General features: G+C 34.0%; 1 protein-coding gene across 1 annotated transcript; it reads left to right on the plus strand.

Moving 5' to 3' along the window:
• Positions 1–1710: 1710 nt before the first annotated feature.
• LOC146921984 (uncharacterized) lies at positions 1711–7580 on the plus strand. Its single transcript, XM_085715171.1, has 6 exons — positions 1711–2191; positions 2286–2389; positions 5101–5198; positions 5635–5840; positions 6276–6325; positions 7213–7580. Exons 1-6 carry the CDS (start codon positions 1810–1812, stop codon positions 7261–7263), a joined length of 891 nt encoding a protein of 296 aa, XP_085571297.1. The 5' UTR covers positions 1711–1809; the 3' UTR covers positions 7264–7580.
• Positions 7581–20821: the final 13241 nt, after the last annotated feature.

Consider the following 20821-nt stretch of genomic DNA (forward strand, 5'->3'; position numbering starts at 1 on the left):
AAGAAGATGGAATTGGGTTTTTATTTATTTATTTTATTTTAATTTTCACAAAATGGAATTAGGTTCTAAAGGTCCGTTAATTTCTCCTCTTATGCAAGCCTATTAAATTTTTTGACAAAATTTGTTAATTAATATGTGTAAAAATAATCTGCCTTTTTTTTTTTTAAGGAAATCTGCATTTTATTTTAGAAGTTTTACTAATCTACAAATAATTAAATTGATAATGCAACATAAATTTGAGTAATTATATAAAATAGAAATGAAATCTAATTTTAAATAGATATTAATACCCTTTTTGGTAATTATTCATTCAAAATCAATTTTGGGCCAAACTATCCAAACAACATGAATTTTTAAGAATCACATCTAAGTCGATGTATCCAAACATAAATCAATTCACATTCAACTTACTTTTACCCAAAATCAATTTTGTCAAACTCAATTCTATCGAAATCAATTCTCTCCACCGCCGAACCAAACACTTACTACATGTTAACTTTTGGACTCCACTACTCCCATTTATTAAATATATTTATTTCCGTTTCAGATTTGGTTGTCTTAAGTTAGACAAAATATACACGCACAACCCACAATATATGCTGACCAAAGGGCTCATTATTGCAGTTCACCATCGTTTGGCTAACATGCATAATTTTTTGCTAGAAATGCTTAGTTCATCCATTGTAATTAAGACATCTAAGCACTCAAACAAGCAATTTTTTCTTTAATCCATTTCCTTTTTGCCTTTATCGTTATTTTTATGCATTTTTTTAGTGTAGTTCATTAATTCAAAACAATTGTACCTAACATTTTATTAGAGAAGTTATAGAACCTATATTTGATGGACAAAGTTCCTATTAACTTAATCGTTTGAAGTAAAGAGAATCACAATTAAGAAAACTCAGTCGAACCATGACTAATTTCACGTTTTCATAAACAAGTTCTCTAGAAATCAAGCAAGATTTAATAGCAAGAACATCTATTGAAAAACTACCTTATCATTGCCGGCAATGGCACTAAGAAAGTTTCAACTCCTTCAATGAGGGACTTTGCTATCTTGAAGGCCTTTAAGGTCAACATCAAAGTAATGGTGTGACAACCTCTTGTTATGTCATGTACTGAATGTAATATATATGTTGCATCCTTAGGTTCATTGGCAATGCAGCTTGTGGTGGCATTTTCATAAAGAGTGATGTAAACCAGGATTAAACGTTGTGAATTTTTTTTTTTGTGGGATAAATAATGAAGAAATTTTTAGAGGGAATTAAACTAAAAAGTTCAAAGTCGTCGTAAGTATAACCCAATTGGTAGGACATTGCGATATGAAATGGTTGGGATTCAGACTTCGAATTCCTCACTAACTCACCTTAAAAAGTAATTTTTTTTTGCCTGAACCAAGTATCCTCTCCATGCAAATGTACAACGATTCTCCCTGAAAATCTTACGTTGTTACATGTCCAATACTAAAATTTAAACTAAAACATTGGTTAAATTAAAAGAAACCCATCCCATCTCGTTTTTAAGTTAAAAAGTAAATTTCTAAACACTACGCTACTTAATACAAAAAATGATAATAATAGGTTAAAATATTTATAAAAACCACGACAAAATTTAATTTTTTCTTTATAGGAAAAATCATATTTCCTCTTCAAAAAACAGAAATTGAAATGATCCCTACACACATATTAGCTCCCACGTCCCCGTTGCAATACGTCGCCGTATCCTCTTAAAAGAAAAGTCCCAATCTTCCAAATCCTTTTTCCCCCTTTCATCTTCAACCTTTCTCTATCTCTCTCACTTCACCACGAAATGGAAGACTTCTGGAAAAGAGCGAAGACATTCGCCGAAGAAGCCGCAAAAAAATCCCAATCTCTAACCACCTCCTCCGCCACCTCTCGAATCGCCGATCTCGTCTCCGAAACCGCCAAGAAATCCAAAGAACTCGCCGCCGAAGCTTCCAAGAAAGCCGATGAGATCAAATCCGCCGCTCTCCGTCAAGCGGATCAGATCAAGACCTTTTCCGATAACATCTCCATTCCTCCTCAATTATCCGCCATTGCAGCCGCCGCAACAAGCTCTACCGTAGCTCCTCCGGTGGAAAATCTTGAACGATTCGGTATCACTGATGATCTTCGATCGTTTGTTCAGGGGCTTACTTCCACCACGTTCAAACATTTTCCTGTTAATTCAGGTAATTTGTGATTTAAAATCGGTTTTATGTTGTAATTTATTTTTTTTTTTATTATTTTTTTCAAATGATTTGTTTTTTGTGATTTGGAATGCAGATGAATCTGAATCTGAGGGTTCTGATGTGGCTACTTCTAATGTTAGGAAGGATCTCAATGAGTTTCAGGAAAAGCATGCTACTCTTGTTTTAACTACTGTTAAGGTAAATTCATATTTTTATTACATTTTTTATTTTTATTTTTTTATGAAATTTTCTTTTATGTGCATCGTTTTATATTGGTTTGAATTGCATTTGTGTTATCATATGTAATGTGGTTATTTTATGTAATGACAATATTAGAGAAAGGAATTGCATTTCACTTCACATTTTTACTTTAGTAATGTGTAAAAGGCTAGGTGTGAAAACCTTCCTTCGTGTGGTGCATTTATTTAAGAACCAACATGAGAATAAAATAAGTGTAGTGGAGATGAGGATGTTGCATTGGATGTGTGGTAAGACTAGATGTGATAGAATTAGAAATGACAATATTAGAGAAAGAAAGTTGGTGGAAAATAGGATTAGATTTAGGTGGTTTGTGCATGTAGAGGGAAGGCCTGGAGATTTTGTATTAAGGAGAGTAGATCAAATGGAGGATAGTCAGATCACTAGAGGCAGAGGAAAGCCTAAAAAAACTACAAGAGAAACTATTAAGAAAGATATGGAGATAAATGAGTTGGACATAAATATGGTTTAGGATAGAACATTATGATGTAATTTGTTCCATGTAGCCAACTAAGCTTGGTTGTTAATATTGTTATTTTTAAGAATGTATAAAATAAAACTGGGTGTCCCCCCGAATAGTCGGTCCTTGGACCCAATGTAGCCAGGATCGAGATCCTACGTAGGTTCGGTCGGCCGATGTAGGAACGTAAACACGAGGGATGTAACATGGTTCGTAAGAACCCACTCAAGGGCAAAATTGTAACTTCACATATACATACACACGAAAACATAAAAATAAAAAAACTTATAAAACTTAAGTGCATTAAACTACACATTAATGAGTCATAATCATCATCATTATTCAAAATCATAACAGAGAACAGAGATAAGGGAGGAAAAAACGCATAGAGTTATGGGTAATGTGAAAAACTGAGTTTTAGTGGATGAAAGTGAACGAAAACAAGGTTAGGTGACGGAAAAGAGTGAATGACGGCGAAAACTTCACCGGAAAAGGGACATGGAATTGCGGCCGCCGCTTGGCTAGAGTTTAGAAAAGGTGAAGATGAAAGAAACACGTTTCGTTTTTATATATAAAACCGGGTTTTATTTTTGACCCGACCCAGTTCGCAAAGCCCAGCACGTTTTTTCTTACGTTTCTGCTGCAGAAACTCGATCTTGACTAAAAAAATGGCAAAAACGACCCAGATCAAGGTTGAAGCTCGTTTTGGTGGGGAAAGCACGTAAGATTGTGCGATCCTACGAGCTGGGACTCGATCCTGGATACCTTGCTTGGACCGGATACCAAGTTTCAAAAAAACGAAACAAAACTGGGTTGTGATTGTGAGTTGAGTTATTTATATATAGGGTTTGTACTTTATATTGCCATAGTGCGACTGTCTTTATATCCACAATCCACTGGCTAGCAGAGAAGGTGGAGTTTGAAACCACACATGTATTTTTTCTTCTAAAAACAACTAGCAGAGAAGGTGGAGTTTGAAACCACAACATTTATTTTTTCTTCTAAAAACAAAATTTCCTCCAATTTGAGAATAACAGCTGTGATTGTTCTAGCAGAGAAGATTTCCCAATGACTAAAATTTTAGTAATCGAAACCACAACATATCTTTTTTCTTCTAAAAACAACTAGCAGAAAAGGTGGAGTTTGAAACCACAACATTTCTTTTTTCTTCTAAAAACAGAATTTCCTCCAATTTGAGAATAACAGCTGTGATTGTTCTAGTAGAGAAGATTTCCCGATGACGAAAATTTTAGTAATCTGAAGGAGGAGTGCGGGTGTTCATGGTTTTCAATCAAAGTGCAGGCTTCCTTCTTTACAGAAAAATAGAAGTTTAGGAACCCATTTTGATTTTCATGCCATGCCCTCTCCTTTGTTGATACTTGGCATTCTGAGGGATCTTTCTCCATATATATTTTTTTTTGTTTATCTCCACTTTTTATCTACTAAATCCCATAGTGTCATTTTTTTTATGTTATAATTTACCCTCACATCCTCTTTGCCCTCTTTTGGATTTTATGAGGATTTAGCATCCGTCTCTGGTTCCTCTCACGTTTCCATCCTCGTGGCTATATGCTAATATACAACTATATGTTAATATACGACTAGAGCAGAGGCACGTGAATAGCAAGTGAAAAAGTAGAAATGGCTTGGGCGTCAATACTTTCTAATTAGAGAAAGCAAAAGAAGCAGACTCTTATAATTCCAGTTGAATGGAGCGGCAAGGGATTGGAGAGGGGTAGTGTCTGTGTCTCGGGGTGAAGGGAGAGAAGAAGAAATAATATATGTATTTTAGAAGTTAAAAAACTTTAAAACAATAAAAAAGTAGTAAAAGAGCCCTGATCTATGGTGGATCACCTAGCATGCTGATCCTACCTGCATTTTTGGCCTTATAATGCATTCCCCTTCACATATAATGAATGATTCATGATTAAGAAATTTATGTATTTAGTCTGTCTTTTGTGTGCTTACTTCTATGCCCTCTTTTTTATTTTTATTTTCATTCTTTAATTTAATGATTGGTGATGCTGGTGTATTCTTATTTTCATGCATGGTCTATATATTCTCGTTATCTCTCACTAAAAAAAGATTGTATAATGCATCAATTAAAATATAAAAAAGACATGCTTGTATTTGAAAATTCAAGGTGCATCTATAAAACTGTTTACCTATTTTAATTTTTATTCCTTTACAGGAAATTTCAAGGTTGAGATATGAACTATGCCCACGTGCTATGAAGGAAAGACACTTTTGGAAGATATATTTCACACTTGTCAACACTCATGTGGCTCCGTAAGTAGCATACATTTTAACAGGTCATATAATATGTTAGGTTTTTTAATGCTGGTTAAGAAATTTTCTATTTTATGAGATTTTGTTGATTAAACTCCATGTTTTTAGAGGGTTGGTTAAGTCCTGTTACCATGTCTGGATACAATTTTTTCACTGTTTGCCTCGGTTTTAACGCCAATTGTAGCATGAAAATTTGTATAGCCACCTATACAAATTAAACAATGTTAATATGCAAGAATCTAATTACAAAAATTTTAATCTTTAAGGTTAAAGTGTGAGCAAGATAAGTTGATTGTATTATTTAAAGGCTATAACCCTAGATGAAACATTTTCATGAAGTACTTGGCATTTAGGATGTAAGTAATTTGAGCTACATATATATGAGGGTAGTGTTGCAGCAGTTTTTATCATTTAATAATCATGACTTTACAAGCAGGTTTGAGAAGCAATACATGGAAGAGCTGAGAGAAGCAGCAAAGAAGAGTGAAGACGCTAAGGTAGAGCAATCTGATGTTAGTGGAGGAAGTGGAAAGGCCGAAGTAACAGGGAAGATTGTGAGTAAATCTTCTAATTCATCCTCTACTGAGCAAGACTTGGATACATTTCTTCTTGGAGATCTTGAAGACAGCGATGAAGCTCCAGGTATGTTATTCAAACAAAAGTTTGTTAATATATATATATATATATATATATATATATATATATATATATATATATATATATATATATATATATATATATATATATATATATATAGACACACACACGCACACAGAAATATGTAGTTTACCATGGCTATTTGAATTTGTTTATATGACCAGTAACTGAAATTATGCACGCATTATGTAGGGAATTTTATTTGCATAAGCGTGATTACTTACCATTGTTATGATTCTAGAGAATGAACTTGATTTTGAAATCTTCAAAAAAAAATAAAAAAAACTTGATTTTGAAATCTTTGGGCAGACACTGTCTCTGATGATTATAATTAAGATTTGTCTGTCAAGTCATGATCTGCAAATGCTATGATCTTGCATTGTTTTTCTACCTTTTTGTGTAATCTTTTATATTTTTCAGATGATGGTGAGGGAAGCTTTGATGATGATTTTGACAAGATTGAAAGTTCTGTAAGTGTTTTTTATCTGGATATACTTTGGTTTGGGTTTCTTGTTTTCTGTTGGGCTAACAATCTTTATTTGCCTTAATATTGTTAAGAGAGCAGGCAAATATGATGTTCCCTGTGAAAACTGATTTTGTTGTTAGTTAGTAGAATCATAACTGATCTTCATATTTTGGGTCTAATAAGCTAAGGTTGCATATAAAGCTTAGCCCATAATTGCTTGAACTTTTGGACTTGGGCTGTGGATAATAATATGGATGGATAATAGATCTAGCATATACTCTAATACTATCTTAGGTTAGGGTTTGAATTTGATTCAAACCCACAAAATTGATTTGTAATGTGGGGATTGTCTAAATTTTATAAGCTCTATTTTGTATACATATCTTAGGTGGGATTTGAACCATGTCCCTTGAGGTTACAATGCTAAGCTGCAACCATACCACTAAAGCTGTCAGCTCTTGGACATTTTGTATATATCTCTAATTAACGGTAGAATTAGGTTTTTGTGGAGTGCTAGGAATACTAACTTATTGGCTGAAATCTATGTAGGTCACACACTTTTAGAATGGGTCCCACATAAAGCGGTGGGACCCAATAAAAGAACGACTGTTAGTGAGTTCCCGTAGCACTCTTCTTGGGTTTTCTCCAATAATAATTGCAGTAACATATCATAAAGAGGAAAAATGAAAAAAGAGAACTAGGGAGCAAGTCCACTCTCAAAAGAGGCGGAAAATTTAATAGGATTATTAGGACAGCGTGTAATGTTGATTGACAAGTTTTTTCTTTTATCGGCATATATGGCCTTCCTCAGCATTTTATAGTACTTTTAGCTGTTAGCAGCTTTTTTTTTGGTTAGATAATTTGTATTTATCATGTTATGGGAACTTTCAGGATGTTGAAGATGAGAAGCATGCAAAGAAAACATCTGCTGCAACAGTTTAGGATGCAGAGTTACTCTTTTGACCTAAGTGAAAATGAAGTTAGCTGCTTGCAACTAGCCGATATATTCGTCAGAGACGAACGGTCTGTAGCAGTCTCAAGTTTAAGATCAGTGGCTGTGGTACCCTGTAGATTTGGTGAACTGGTGGAAAATGCTTATGTAATTCGTTATTGTTTATTTGTTGATCATAGTACCCTATATAGTGGCGGATTAACTCATTAGATAAGAAGTTAATGATGAACCCGGGTACTTGCCTTGTACAGTTGCCATAATTGTTGATGTCACTAAATTCTTATATAATGTTTTATTCATTACATCACCATAATGATTCCTGGGCTTGTTACATGGTTGCTACTTGGGGGGATAAGTATATTGAGCAAACAGCTTTTTTATAAGAAAATCTTATTTCACTCTTAATGTAATTTTGCACGTTAAGTGTTTGATGTCCCAATAGGTGTCATATTACCAGTGTGTCTCCAATTTCCTTTCTCTAAAAGAGTGTGGACATACAGTTCTTGTCAATTAAAAGTGTGCTTTCTATTTCACGTCTTATATTTGATCATAGATTGTATGGTCGTATTTTTTTGTTAATGTTGCAAGGTCTTTAGCAAGTAGCAACAAGACCTTGTACATATCATAATAAAATCTGGTCAACATTGTGTTGAAGAGCAGTTTAATGCTAGAATGGAATGGTACAAAAGTAAACGGTGGCATGATTTTAGTTTATTTACTTAAAAGGTTTTTGTTTTTTCCTTTCCGATTTACAGATATTTCAACCTTTTAAAAATATATAACCTCTTATTATGGCACTCTAGGAACATTCATCTCCTCTCCTTGATTTGTCAATAAATGTTGTAATTACAAAATGTTATATGACGGGTTAGATCTATCATTTTTTAGAGTATACATCTTACTTACTAAAGCTTATCTCCCAAAGCTATCCTTAACCCTAATTTTTCCCTCCTAATTTTTCCCCCCACTTTTCTAAACCATTGAATCCTGACATTTAGGTTCCATTCATTGTTAACCATTGATCATCAACACTTAATGCATGTACATATAACCTCCACCCTCAAGTCCGTGTTTCCAACGACATCTCTTAATTGCTGTCATTAACCATTAATGTTGGATACTGTTCAATGCACCAATTGTCTATGGAAACCTCTTCGGTCACGTTAGTTGCTGTATGGTTCACCAATGCAATATCATTCATTACCCATATGTAAATACTCTTTCAAACAAGTAATGGTATATTACCAATAGAATTCCTTAAATAAAATGCATTGGTGTTGCATAATTCCAACGCTCATAGACGGTGCTGCACTATTATCATTGCAGAGTGATGCACCTTGGAAGTATGATTGCAATAAAATGCTACTATGCATGGTAAATGACAAAGCATCAAGCACTTCTTATTTTAGGATGATAAACATGGATGGTTTGAATGGCACAATTACTCACGTGTAGAAAAAAGATTTTGGACACTAGGCTCAAAAATTTACCACCACATAGTTAACCAATAAGAGAGGTAACACCACAAAAAATATTCGTGCACCTCTTATTGGTAATTGACCATCATAAATCCAATTTATCTATCATGCCCACTATTGAGGTTATCTTTATACTCCATCCGTTTCAAAATATAAGCAAAATTCACTTTTTAGGTTGATTCATTTAATGATGTATGTGGTCCATATTATGAACCACATACATCATTAAATGAATGAACCTAAAAAGTGAATTTTGCTTATATTTTGAAACGGATGAAGTATTTATGAGAAACGTATCACATAGTCACGCCTGTTTCTTCACCTGCAAGACCATCGGAGCTGTCTTCGAGCTGCTCAGAAGAACTGCTACTTTATCTCTTCACTCTACTCGCACTACCTCATTCACACTGTTGTCTACGACAACTACAAGACTAAAGATTTTTTTACCAACTTTGAAGTGGATCAATCGAAGCACCTCTTCACCTCCTTCAGTCGGTGAGCCATCGGGACAATATAATTAAGAAGTAAACTTCTCTCTCTTATAATTGATTTAAACTGTTTGAGATTTCAAAGTTTCCCTTATTATTAATCCCTTATCTTTTTAGTGTTTGAGATTTAGGTGTTTTTGTATTTAATTTGTGATAACTTTGTATAGTTTATTTCTAATTGATTTTAGCTTAATTACATGGCTTTCAAAAAAATTATATTTAACTGAAATGTTAGTATCCTATCTAACTTTGTTTATCAAGGTTGGATACTAAAATCTACTGTGGCATGAAATATGTTTGAAGACTTTCTTAATAAGTAATATTCTTCTTTTCTTTTCAGAAGTATAGTTTAAGCCCTTTTTTAATTTTGGTTGCAAGAAAAGATGGAGGCAAGGGAGATGATGAACATAACTTTGCCTCCTTTTATTCCGAATATTTCACTTACATTTTTATTGTATGGAAGCATTTTTATTGTTTATCAAGTTTTACATAAAAGTTATGAAAGAATTTGGTTATTCTCTTCATAGGTTTGAGGTTCCATGTGACATGAATTAGTTTTGAAGGTCTGAGTATCACATTTTTTTTGGGGCTTATTTTTTTTATTTTATTTTTTACTTTTTCTTATTTTAATTTTTCTTTTCTAAAGATTTTGGTTTGGTCCCCTTCTCTTGTATGTGTGTGTGCATATATAAATATATATATATATATATATATATATATATATATATATATATATATATATATATATATATATTATGAATAGGCGGTATAGGATACACCCATAGTCTTATGGAACAGTCATCAATGAATGAGACAAAATAGGGGGTATTAAGGTATACACCCTCCGGTCACTATTATAAGCAAAATTTTGCATTTTAGATTCATTCAATTAATGATGTATGTAGTCTTTATTATAGACCACATGCATCATTTAATGAATGAATCTAAAATACAAAATTTTGCTTATAATAGTGACCGGAGGGTGTATGTCCTTTAGACATACTTCATACATTTTTCTAGTTACACCCCAAAAATATAAGGTTGCACTCAAATTCTTTTAAAATCAAATTATAATACCAAAAAGTCCTTATTCATATGAACTTTTAAAACCCCTTTTTCATTATAAATCTTTATATCTCTCACAAGCATCCATTAAAAATGATCTTACTTAATGATTTGAGAAGGTTTTACGTACGAAACTCACATATGACACTGTTAATTGTATTCACGTGTTCATCAATTGAAACACAAACATATTTCCAAATCAAATTGTTCATCAATTGAACAAAGAAAGAAAATTGGAAAATTTGTGTGGTACTCCGTTTCGCTCTTTCCGGGCTACAAAGATCTCAAATCAAATTTTCAATCACATAAACACAAAAACAACAAAATATTCCCAAATCAAATTTAAAAACCAAATCATATCCCAGCACACAACACTGTTTTGAAACACAAGAAATGGATTTAAATTCAAAACAAAACAAAAAAAGGAAGAGAAAGACAAAGGAATATACAAATGATATGAAGGAAAAAGAACGAAGAAAAAAGAAGAGAAAGAGAAGTTAGAAAAATATATTGGTTGAACTTGAAAATTTAAAAATAGATGTAGGATGTTTTTGTCAATTAAATGTGTAACTAAAAAAAATTCATTGGATGCAACTAGAATATTTTAACACCAAATAACAAATATATCTCTACATCAAATAACAAATATATTTCTACACAAAATAACAAATATATTTCTACACCAGATAACATATATATTTCTACACAAAATAACAAATATATTTCTACACCAGATAACATATATATTTCTACACAAAATAACAAATATATTAACATATATATTTCTACACAAAATAACAAATATATTTCTACACCAGATAACATATATATTTCTACACAAAATAACAAATATATTTCTACACCAAACTTTCTAAATTCACAAAACAGCCCCACAACTCAATATTTATTTTATTTTCAAATCTTATTTTATTAAATAATAAAATAAGTCACAACATCTCATAAAATTCTCTAAAATCACATAATTCATATAAATCACATCGATTATATAAATATAATCTAAAAACTCATATAAATCACTTCAATCATATAAATATATCTTAAAACTCATTTAAAATAATTAAATAATCGAAATGGGCGTTACAACGTGCGGGCCCCCCTTACGAGCTTATCCCGTTTCACCTAGCCGAAACCCCTTGAGATCCAACCTAGTGTGGATCACAAGAGACACGACACCTACTCTTGCTTACTCAGTGACATGCGGGCCCCCCTTGCGGAGCTTATCCTGTTCCCCTTGGAGAACCTCTCGAATCCAACCTAGCGTGGATTAGAGAGACATGGCACCTACATCATTTTAAAGTCTTGGTCTTAAACATTCGTGAAAGGTTAAACCTATTCATACTTCTTATTTACCTCGGATCCTTAACATGTGTACTTAAATCCTCTTAATCATGTGCGAAGAGAATATACTTCGTGTCTTATCCTAGACAGGATTCTTACTTAACTTTCTAGTTCTCAACAAGCTATGTCGTGGCTCTACACACATACTCTTTCTTAGTTCATCGCTACCCGAGTAATTTGGCTTAAACTCTCTTGTGCCATTCTTGCCATACCTGCTAAGATTACCATGATTTTCATTTCAAGAATCATTTGATGTTATGTGCATTGCTTAGATGTTGTTTTGGGGTTATAAAGTTGTAAAACGATGAAAGAAAGGCTTCGGATTGCACCACCGGCCCTAAGAGGAGCCAACAAGCCAAAAATTTGCTGGCTGGACCAGAGACTTTCGCTAATAGCGACTTTTTCTGAGCAAGGCTCTGAAGAATTTTGCTATTAGCAAAATATTTCGCTAATAGGGAGTTTCTTCGGGTCTGTGGTGCAGATTTTGCAATTTTTGACCCAAAACTCGTCCAATTCGATCCTGCAATGCACCACGAACATTCAGCAACATATAGAGACATTTATAAACATATTTCATGGCAATTTAACATCTAATCAAGAAGAATTGGCCAAAGGGGCTTTAGGGTTCTAAACCGCTAATTATCATAAATCCAAGAATTCTCACAAGAGATAACACAACCCAAAGGTGGTAAACTATCTATAGAACTCACCTTAACATGTTTCTTGTAATTCCTTCAAGTTCCAAGCTCAAACCCTAGCTTTTGATTATTTCTTGATCCTAAACTTTTCAACCAAACTATGCTTTAATCCTTTCCTTCATGTGTTTCTTGCTTTCTAAGCTACCTTAATCCATGCTTGATCATGATTAGGAGGAAGGTTGGATGAGTTAGAGAAGAGGGGGAGGGCGTGGATTAGAGAGAAGGAGGAGAGAAACTCTTTCTCTCAAAACCTAGAGAGAGAAAGTAAAATGAATAATGAAGGAAATTGGCCCTTGTGGCCTTAAATAGCCCTTGCGGCTTAATCGCGTATGGCCTGACACTGATACTTAACTCGTGCTTGACTAATATCACTTGACAAACATTCGCCGTTACTGATGGCTCAACTAGGGGTGTAACGGTTCGGTTTGGATTGGTTTTCAGTCAAAAAAATGTCCGAACCGATGAAACCTTCATCGGTTTTGATTGGTTCGGTTTTCACTGTTTTTCAAAAAAGAAACTGAACCAAACTAATCAGTTTGGTTCGGTTTGGATTGGTTCGGTTGATCGATTTATTTAAAAACACAATTAAAAAAATTCATATTCTCACAAAATATTTCATAGAACTTTGTATAATTGTATTTCGTATTTTATTTTTTCATGTTCTCTATTTTTCAAACAACTTTTTATAACTAATCTTACTCAATATTTCATACATATGATCCAAGATTCATTCTTCAAAACAACTTCATCAAACTCAAATATTTCAATCATTCATGATCCATACATGCATCATTCATCAACAAACACAAAAATTCCAAAAAGAACATCCTAAAATTAAAACATAGTAAAAATAACAAATCCATGCAAACTGAAATTAAAACATCCTGATATTTAAGCATCAAGAAATTATGGTCGCCATGAGTATAAATCAATGGGATAAACATGATAAAATTAACCAAGAGATGAACGATCTCAACGGTGACCGGTGGCGATGAACAATGAGTTTGGTGTGGTTGACGACTAGGGTTTCTTTTTTAGTAGAAATGAAAGAGTCCGACTGATGAGATGAGATGAAGATGAGAGAAAGTGAATGAATTAAAAAATATTTTATCTTTAATTTTAGGCCTAACCATAAGTTTGTGTGAGGTAGGATAATATTAGTAAAATAAGGAGTGTGGTTATCATCGGATTGGTTCATCAGTTTCACGGATCTCGAAATAAAAAACCATGAACCAAACCAAACTAGATCGGTTTTGATTGGTTCGGATCGGTTTCAAACCGAACCAAACAAAGTCGGATATTTTTCGGTTTGGTTCAGTTTGGACTTTCGGTTTCGTTGGTTTTGTCCGAACCACTTACACCCCTAGGCTCAACCCGTATTTGACTGACATCACATAATAATATCTTCCGTCGTACTTAACATTCCTCATCACTTAACCTCTGATACATCTGATGGGTAAAATTCTTATCGCTGAAAAGCGGGATGTTACAAAGACGAAGACCTAAAACGACGGAAAATCGAAGAATTTGGGCCCATGAGAAGACCTCATGCGCCTAGCACATGGGAATGGAATCCATGCGCCTAGGGCATGGCTTTTGCCATACACCCATGTGCTTGGCATGCTAACCATGTGCCCCATGCATCTGAAAATGCGGGGCACAAGCGTCTTTTCCTGCTTTTATTTTGGGTAAAGCCCGCACTTTTAGCCCAAAACCAATTAGAAACTCTCACTATAAATACCATCCTTCCTCATTCAGAATTTCTCGTTCAGAAATGTGACAGTTCAAGAGGAAGGCTACTTTGGAGCTTCGGGAGAGTTTCTATCATCTCCTTGATTTTCTAGGGTATGTTTTTATCTTTAGTAATATATTTTTAGTTGCCATGTGTAACTAAATCTTTTTAGGTTAGAGTTCTAAGATGAAACTCTGTTTATTTTTGTTGAATATTTATTTAATTTAATGTCGTTTATATTTTATTTATTTTTTGTTCGCTATTAAGTTTTATTAGGAAACTTCTTAGTTTATTTCTGTGATAGGTGCAACCTTAGATTATGGCCTAACATTTCTATCAATATCTGAATGCTTATATCTTGATATTTATATGCTTATACTCGTAACTATCTGTCCAGGAAGTAAGTGATTATTAACTACCGAAAGATACCGAGAGAGAGTTGACCCTAGTAGTAAGTACTTAGGAGGTGACATTAATATGACTGAGTAGTAACTCTGTTGAACCTAGGATGTATCTGGTTAGTAATTTGGGAAACAAGTTCCTAGCTAAAGGAAATAAGCCATAGCCTAATAGAACCATTCACTTAAACCCCTTAGTAAGGTAGACGTAGATTAGGGTTTCCCGTTTGTAGAACTACTAAGTAGGTGAGAGAGGGTGTGCTATGGGTGTCCTAACATTCATAGATGGGCAGACCTAATGGAACCTTGGCCTTCATTGCCTTGGGAAAAATCGGAAAGCCAATTTAAGTTTTTGTTTCAATTACCTTTGAATTAGCAAGACCCCGCACGTAAGGATCACCGTGCGATCATCATGTGTAGATAGTCATCGGAGGGATAAACCAAATAGGTCAGTAACGTCCCAACAGCCTCATCACTTGTATTGCCTAACCGTAGCTTAGATTTCTGCAACCAAAACAAGTAAACTTGCTTTGTTGCAAACAGATAAAAATTGCAACCATTCTAATCCTTTTATCTTTTATATCCAAATTTTCGCACAAAAACAACTGTGTGAATCGATTCAATTAATGTATGAATCGATTCAAACCACAAAAGACAAGACTGAAAGAGGGAAAAATGTTATGAAGAATGATGCATATCAATGAAGAATTGAAACGAGTCAACAAGCCTAGGATGAAGATTGATACGACAATCGATTCAAGTGAACCCAAGATGAAGAATGATGCGATTCAGACTTACATGAATCGATTCAGTGCAAGACAGAGAGAAACCATGATACGACTCAACCAAACATGAATCAAGTTATAAGTGATTCGATTCAAAATATTGTGAATCGATTCAGTCCAAGTTAGAAACCTTTATGAATCAATTCAAATATCACTGAATCGATTTAGTGACTAAAATCCTGAAATGTGACTAAGACTTCAATACAAGTAGACTCAAGACATAAAGGAATCTAGGACAGTGAAGCATTGATGCTGGGTGCTTTTAACAAGACTATTCCTTAAAGAATACAAGCAAAAATATAATCAACAAAGGAGTAAACTAGAACATCATCAAAAATATACGAAGCCTAAAGCTATGTGATTCACCTATCAACCTTAATCTACATGTTTTAATGTGTCAGGCATACATAAGATCCTTCATTACTTAAAAATTAAAATTTTATAAACTTCAATTTTCCTTAACCTATGGAATTGGATACTATAAACATAAAAAAAATTGTTCATATTAACATGGATTGATCACACAGAACGTAAATGTTAAAAGTTCAACTTCAGCAAGGATCAAGCAAGAAAGCAAAGGGACATTTCCAGCCTCAAGAGTAAAGTTACTCCTATAAACACAAACAAGCTCGTCAAGGGCGAAATTAAAATAAAGTTCACTAAACAAAATGAGAACGTGGAAAAAGAAATGCATATGGAAGCAACGGTCCCACCATTAACAACATGAGGATGAAACATGGAGTTATCCTAACCTTTTTCGGCCTTTGAGATTCGTTTCACAGGTTTTTAACGAGGCGTCCTATTTTCTAAAAATTGTCCAGTTGCAGTTTAAGTCAAAACGTCATCTTCAGCAAAGTAATACAAGAACATCCAATAAACTTTCCTCAACAAAAGAAGAAAATGTCGTAAACGCCTTCCCCACAAGGGAAACCGCCTTATCCTAGCGGGGTAAGGAGAGCTAAAGAAGAAAATGCTGTAAAGTCCTTCCCCACATGGGAAGCCGCCTTACCTTAGTGGGGGTAAGGAGAGCTAAAATTGAAGATGCCGTAAACTCCTTCCCACAGGGAAGCCGCTTTACCTTAGCGGGTTAAGGAGAGCTAAAACTGAAGATGCTGTAAACGCCTTCCCACAGGGATTCTGCCTTACCTTAGCGGGGTAAGGAGAGCTAAAACTGAAGATGTCATAAACGCCTTCCCACAGAGAAGCCGTCTTACCTTAGCGGGGTAAGGAGAGCTACAATTGAAGATGCCGTAAACGCCTTCCAACAAGGAAGTCGCCTTACCTTAGCGGGGTAAGGAAAGCTAAAATTGAAGATGTCGTAAACGCCTTCCCCATAGGGGAAGTTGCCTTATTAGGGTAAGGAGAGCTAAAGAAGAAAATGTCTTAAACGCCTTCCTCACAGGGGAATCCGCCTTATCCTTGCGGGGTAAGGAGAGATAAAAGACATAAACAAACGACATAGTGTCCATCTCAAAAAGTACTACGCCAGACACAAAACAAAAATAAAATGTACATTAAAGAACTACTCAAGGAGTTAACACAAGCAAAAGAAAATAAACAAACTTTGATAGTTACCATCAACAATATGTATTTTTGTATCACGCATCAAAAGAGAAGAAAATAACAAACGCATAAGCTACCAAACTTAGGTAATGATCTACTAAGACTCAACGCTACAAAGATATAACTTAGAAAAAGGGCAACACCTCCCCAAAGTCATTACAATGTCACATTACAAAACTAAAAATAACTTAGAAGGAAACATCACCAAAGTCATTATAATCATCATATTACAAAAAGCTCATAAACTAAAAGTTACAACCAACATAGAAGAATTCAAGCCTCGCCTATCAGGTCTCCATCCTGAACAATCTGGAATGAATTTAACCGGCTAAGGTTAGCACCAAGATGCAAAAACTCCACCGGCGACTTCGCCCGCTCAAACCTTTTGTCAAAACTTAGAGATGATTCCATCTTCTCCTCCCTCAAGTCTGCCTCCAACTCCACTATCCACTGTGAACTTCATTCGACGCCCGCCTTCAGAGTTTCCAAAGCCTTATCAGCCTCCTTTTTGGCATCTTCAACAGTCTCCTTCTCCTCCAGAGCGAGCTTTACATCCTTCTTTCAGCAGATTGAAGCCATTACCCCGCCTCAGGACTGAAAAGATACTACTTATAGCCACACCTAACCACTTCGCCTTGTCCCAAGACTCGGGCTTGGAGGGCTTGTAGACCGATAATATCTAGATAAAGGAACAACGCCCTTTGTAAGGGCCCAAGACTTATGGACCATATCTCTTGTCAAAACTAAAACACTTCGCCTTGTCCCAAGACTCGTGCTTGGGGGGCATGTGGACCGGGAAAACCCGGATAATGGACACAATGCCCTTCATAAGGGTTCAAATAGTCATGAGCACCCTCCTTAAGGGCCGAAATAGCCTAAGGTTTCTCCTACACAGGCACCGCCAAACACACATTCTAGAAGCAGCTAGAACTCCTGATAGTTATTCTCATCCAAATAACTAAACGCCTAAAATAGAGGTTTTATCCAATCATCTTATGGCTACAAATACTAACCTTGAGAGCCTTCTCAAGGAATGACCTAAACAAATTTACCCTAGTCTGATAAATGGTACTCACTGCAAGTACAAACGGTTAATTCCTTATCAAGGAAATGATTTAAATTCATTCCTTCATAGGTCATTAACCAAATCAAGCAAAAAATCACTATTGAATGATCAAGCTTCTCCAGTGACTCTTTTGATGCGCTGACATTCTCAACGTCTCTTTTTCTACCTATATATAAAGGAATGAAGACTTGAAGATAATACAAGACTCTGAAATATTTTACAAGTGCTAAAACTCTGTCAAAATTCATTACGCATCAAACACTTAGAATTTCTTATAAACTTTCATATCTTAGAAATTCTTAAGTCTAGAGTCTAAACTATTTTGTATTGTGAATACCTCTGATTGTATATCAAGTATTCAACCAAACAACTATTTCATTGTAATCCTTGTTTGTTAGAAGTATCATGCTTGTGTGCTTGAGCATAGGAAGTCTCTTGCTTGTCTGCTTGAGAAATTGTAATCTTGTGTGATTATAGTGAAAAATATCATGTAAGTGACAGGTGGACTGGCCTACTTTCGGATTGTGGAAGGAACCAATATAGTTTCTTCTCTCTCTCTCTCTCTCTCTCTCTCTCTCTCTCTCTCTCTCTCTACTCTATTTATTTATCTATCTATCTATCTATCCATCCATCCATCCATCCATCTATTTATCTATCTCTTTATAATCTGTTGCACTTAACTTTGAACATTGCTTCAGGTTCTGAACTCTATCAGAAGCTAAACTTTGGACTTAGTTAAAAAGAAGAAAAATCTAACGCAATTCAACCCCCCTTCTTGTGTTTTTATCACCTTCAACTTCATGAGTTTTCCCATCAACTAAAAATATTTGATACCTTGCTATCAGCCCTGCTATGAACATGGGTAGCATCCACAAATTGTGATCCAATAGAACTCTGAGATTCCTCATTAACTACATGAGCATTAACATTTAGTGTTTTGTTGTTGCTAGCTTGATTATAGGCCTGCTCAACTTCAAGCTCTTCATTAAATTCCTTTTCCATCGCTAAGTCTGCTTCTTTTCTTCTCTGGTCCTCAAAATGACATGTGTTAGTTTCCACATTAACTTCTATTATTTCTTTAACAACATGAACATAATATTGTCTAATCACAACTAGTTCCTTTGTTTTTCCTTGGTAATTCTGATTGTTCTCCGAGTTCACCATCTTTCTTTTCTTGCACAAATCAAAATGATGTCCAGGAATCTTACAATACTCTATATCTTAAATTCTCAACAAAAAAGGGAATAACCTTTTCTTTCTATTAATACTCTATATCTTAAATTCTCATCCAAATCCATATCAATCAAAACCCTAGCAAAATGGCCAAAGGTCCTCTCAATCATAGGCTTGTCTGAGATACTATTTGTGCAAATAGGAGTCCCCACACTACTTGATATGGCAAAAACGATCTTCTCGCGTCAATATTCCTAAGATAATCCATATATTCTGACCCAAACTTGAGCAGTGGTCTGGTGTTGCATGTTAGGGTTAAAATTCTTAGACTAATCCAATAACTTTAATATTCCAGAGCTAAGATTCCAAGAGCCTACTTATCTAACACTTCTCAAATCTTCAATAGATGAAAAAAGAAACTCATAGAAACCCTTACGAAGATAGATAACTCCCCACTTGCCTAAGGATTTCCAAAGCACTGATAACTTAGATTTCAAGCTATCCAAAGTAACTAGAGTTTAACCCTTGGGCCATATGATCCTTCCTTGAAGGTTATGCTTGCATTCCTCCAATCCAACATCATATTCGTCATCTGGAATAGAAATATCAATATCATCACCTTCAACACAAGGTTTTGGGAGCTGGTTGTGTGGAATATCGCAATTGATGAAGTTTTAGGTTTAGATGATGTTGATGGTGGTGGTAAGGCTTGATCTTGCAAGCAAGGCTATGAAATAAAAAAGGGTTGGGTGGTGGTTTGCATGGTTGTCGTCTTGTTTGTTGGTGGAAGGTGATGGTGTAGGTAGGAAAGCTTAGTGGGAGGGTAAGGTATGTGAACAATGAGAAATCACACTAAAATTTGCCAAACAATCACCTAAGCACATGTTGAAGAAAGCCTTTCCAATTTTTTCTATAGTATGGGAAAAAAATGCTCAAACTCATGTATTCTCTTTATATATAGTATAAATAGGATTTTTTTTAATTTTAATAAAAAAAAAAAGAACAACATCGCTACAACAGAATCACAATTGACACTATCAAGATAACTTATTTTAATCTTATTTTCCAAAAAAATATGATATATATTTTTATTGACAACAAGTGCGTAGAAAAGATGTCAGGCGGTCAAGTTACTCCCTTTTCAACGATAGTACCAAATAAAATTTAAGATATTAATAAAAACCTTTTTCTCAAGACAAATACCGATAATAATTCAGATATTAATAGAGATAACATTAATTTTGTAAAAAAATTAATTAAATTTCAAATTATTATTGTAAATTAAAATGACAAATTGAAAATTAGTTACATGCCTTTTTTTAATACAAAAATAAAAATAAAAATTAATTAAAACGAGAAATTTAATTTGAATATTCTAAATAACTAAAACTGATTGATTATGTTAATTTTATATATTTAATATACCACAATAAATCCTCTAAAAAAATGGATATCTTAACAAATAAAATTTAAGATATATTTAAAAAAGATTATAAATTGACTGTCAATAGTAATTAACATTAACTTTATAAAAATATAATTCAAGTCAAAACTTTACATTAAAATAAATAATATTTACTTTTAAAAAAATAATAAAAAGAAAAAACATTATAATCAGTTACATATCTGTTCTGGACTCAAAAAAGAAAATTTAATATAATTAAAATAAGAAATATGTTTAAAATATAATTAAATTTTATATATATTTATTATAATACCGTCTTTAAATTAAAGTTTAATTTC

Source organism: Medicago sativa, chromosome 5 (genome assembly GCF_051527215.1).
Source record: "Medicago sativa cultivar Bolivia chromosome 5, Bolivia_mono, whole genome shotgun sequence".
NCBI lineage: Eukaryota > Viridiplantae > Streptophyta > Magnoliopsida > Fabales > Fabaceae > Medicago > Medicago sativa.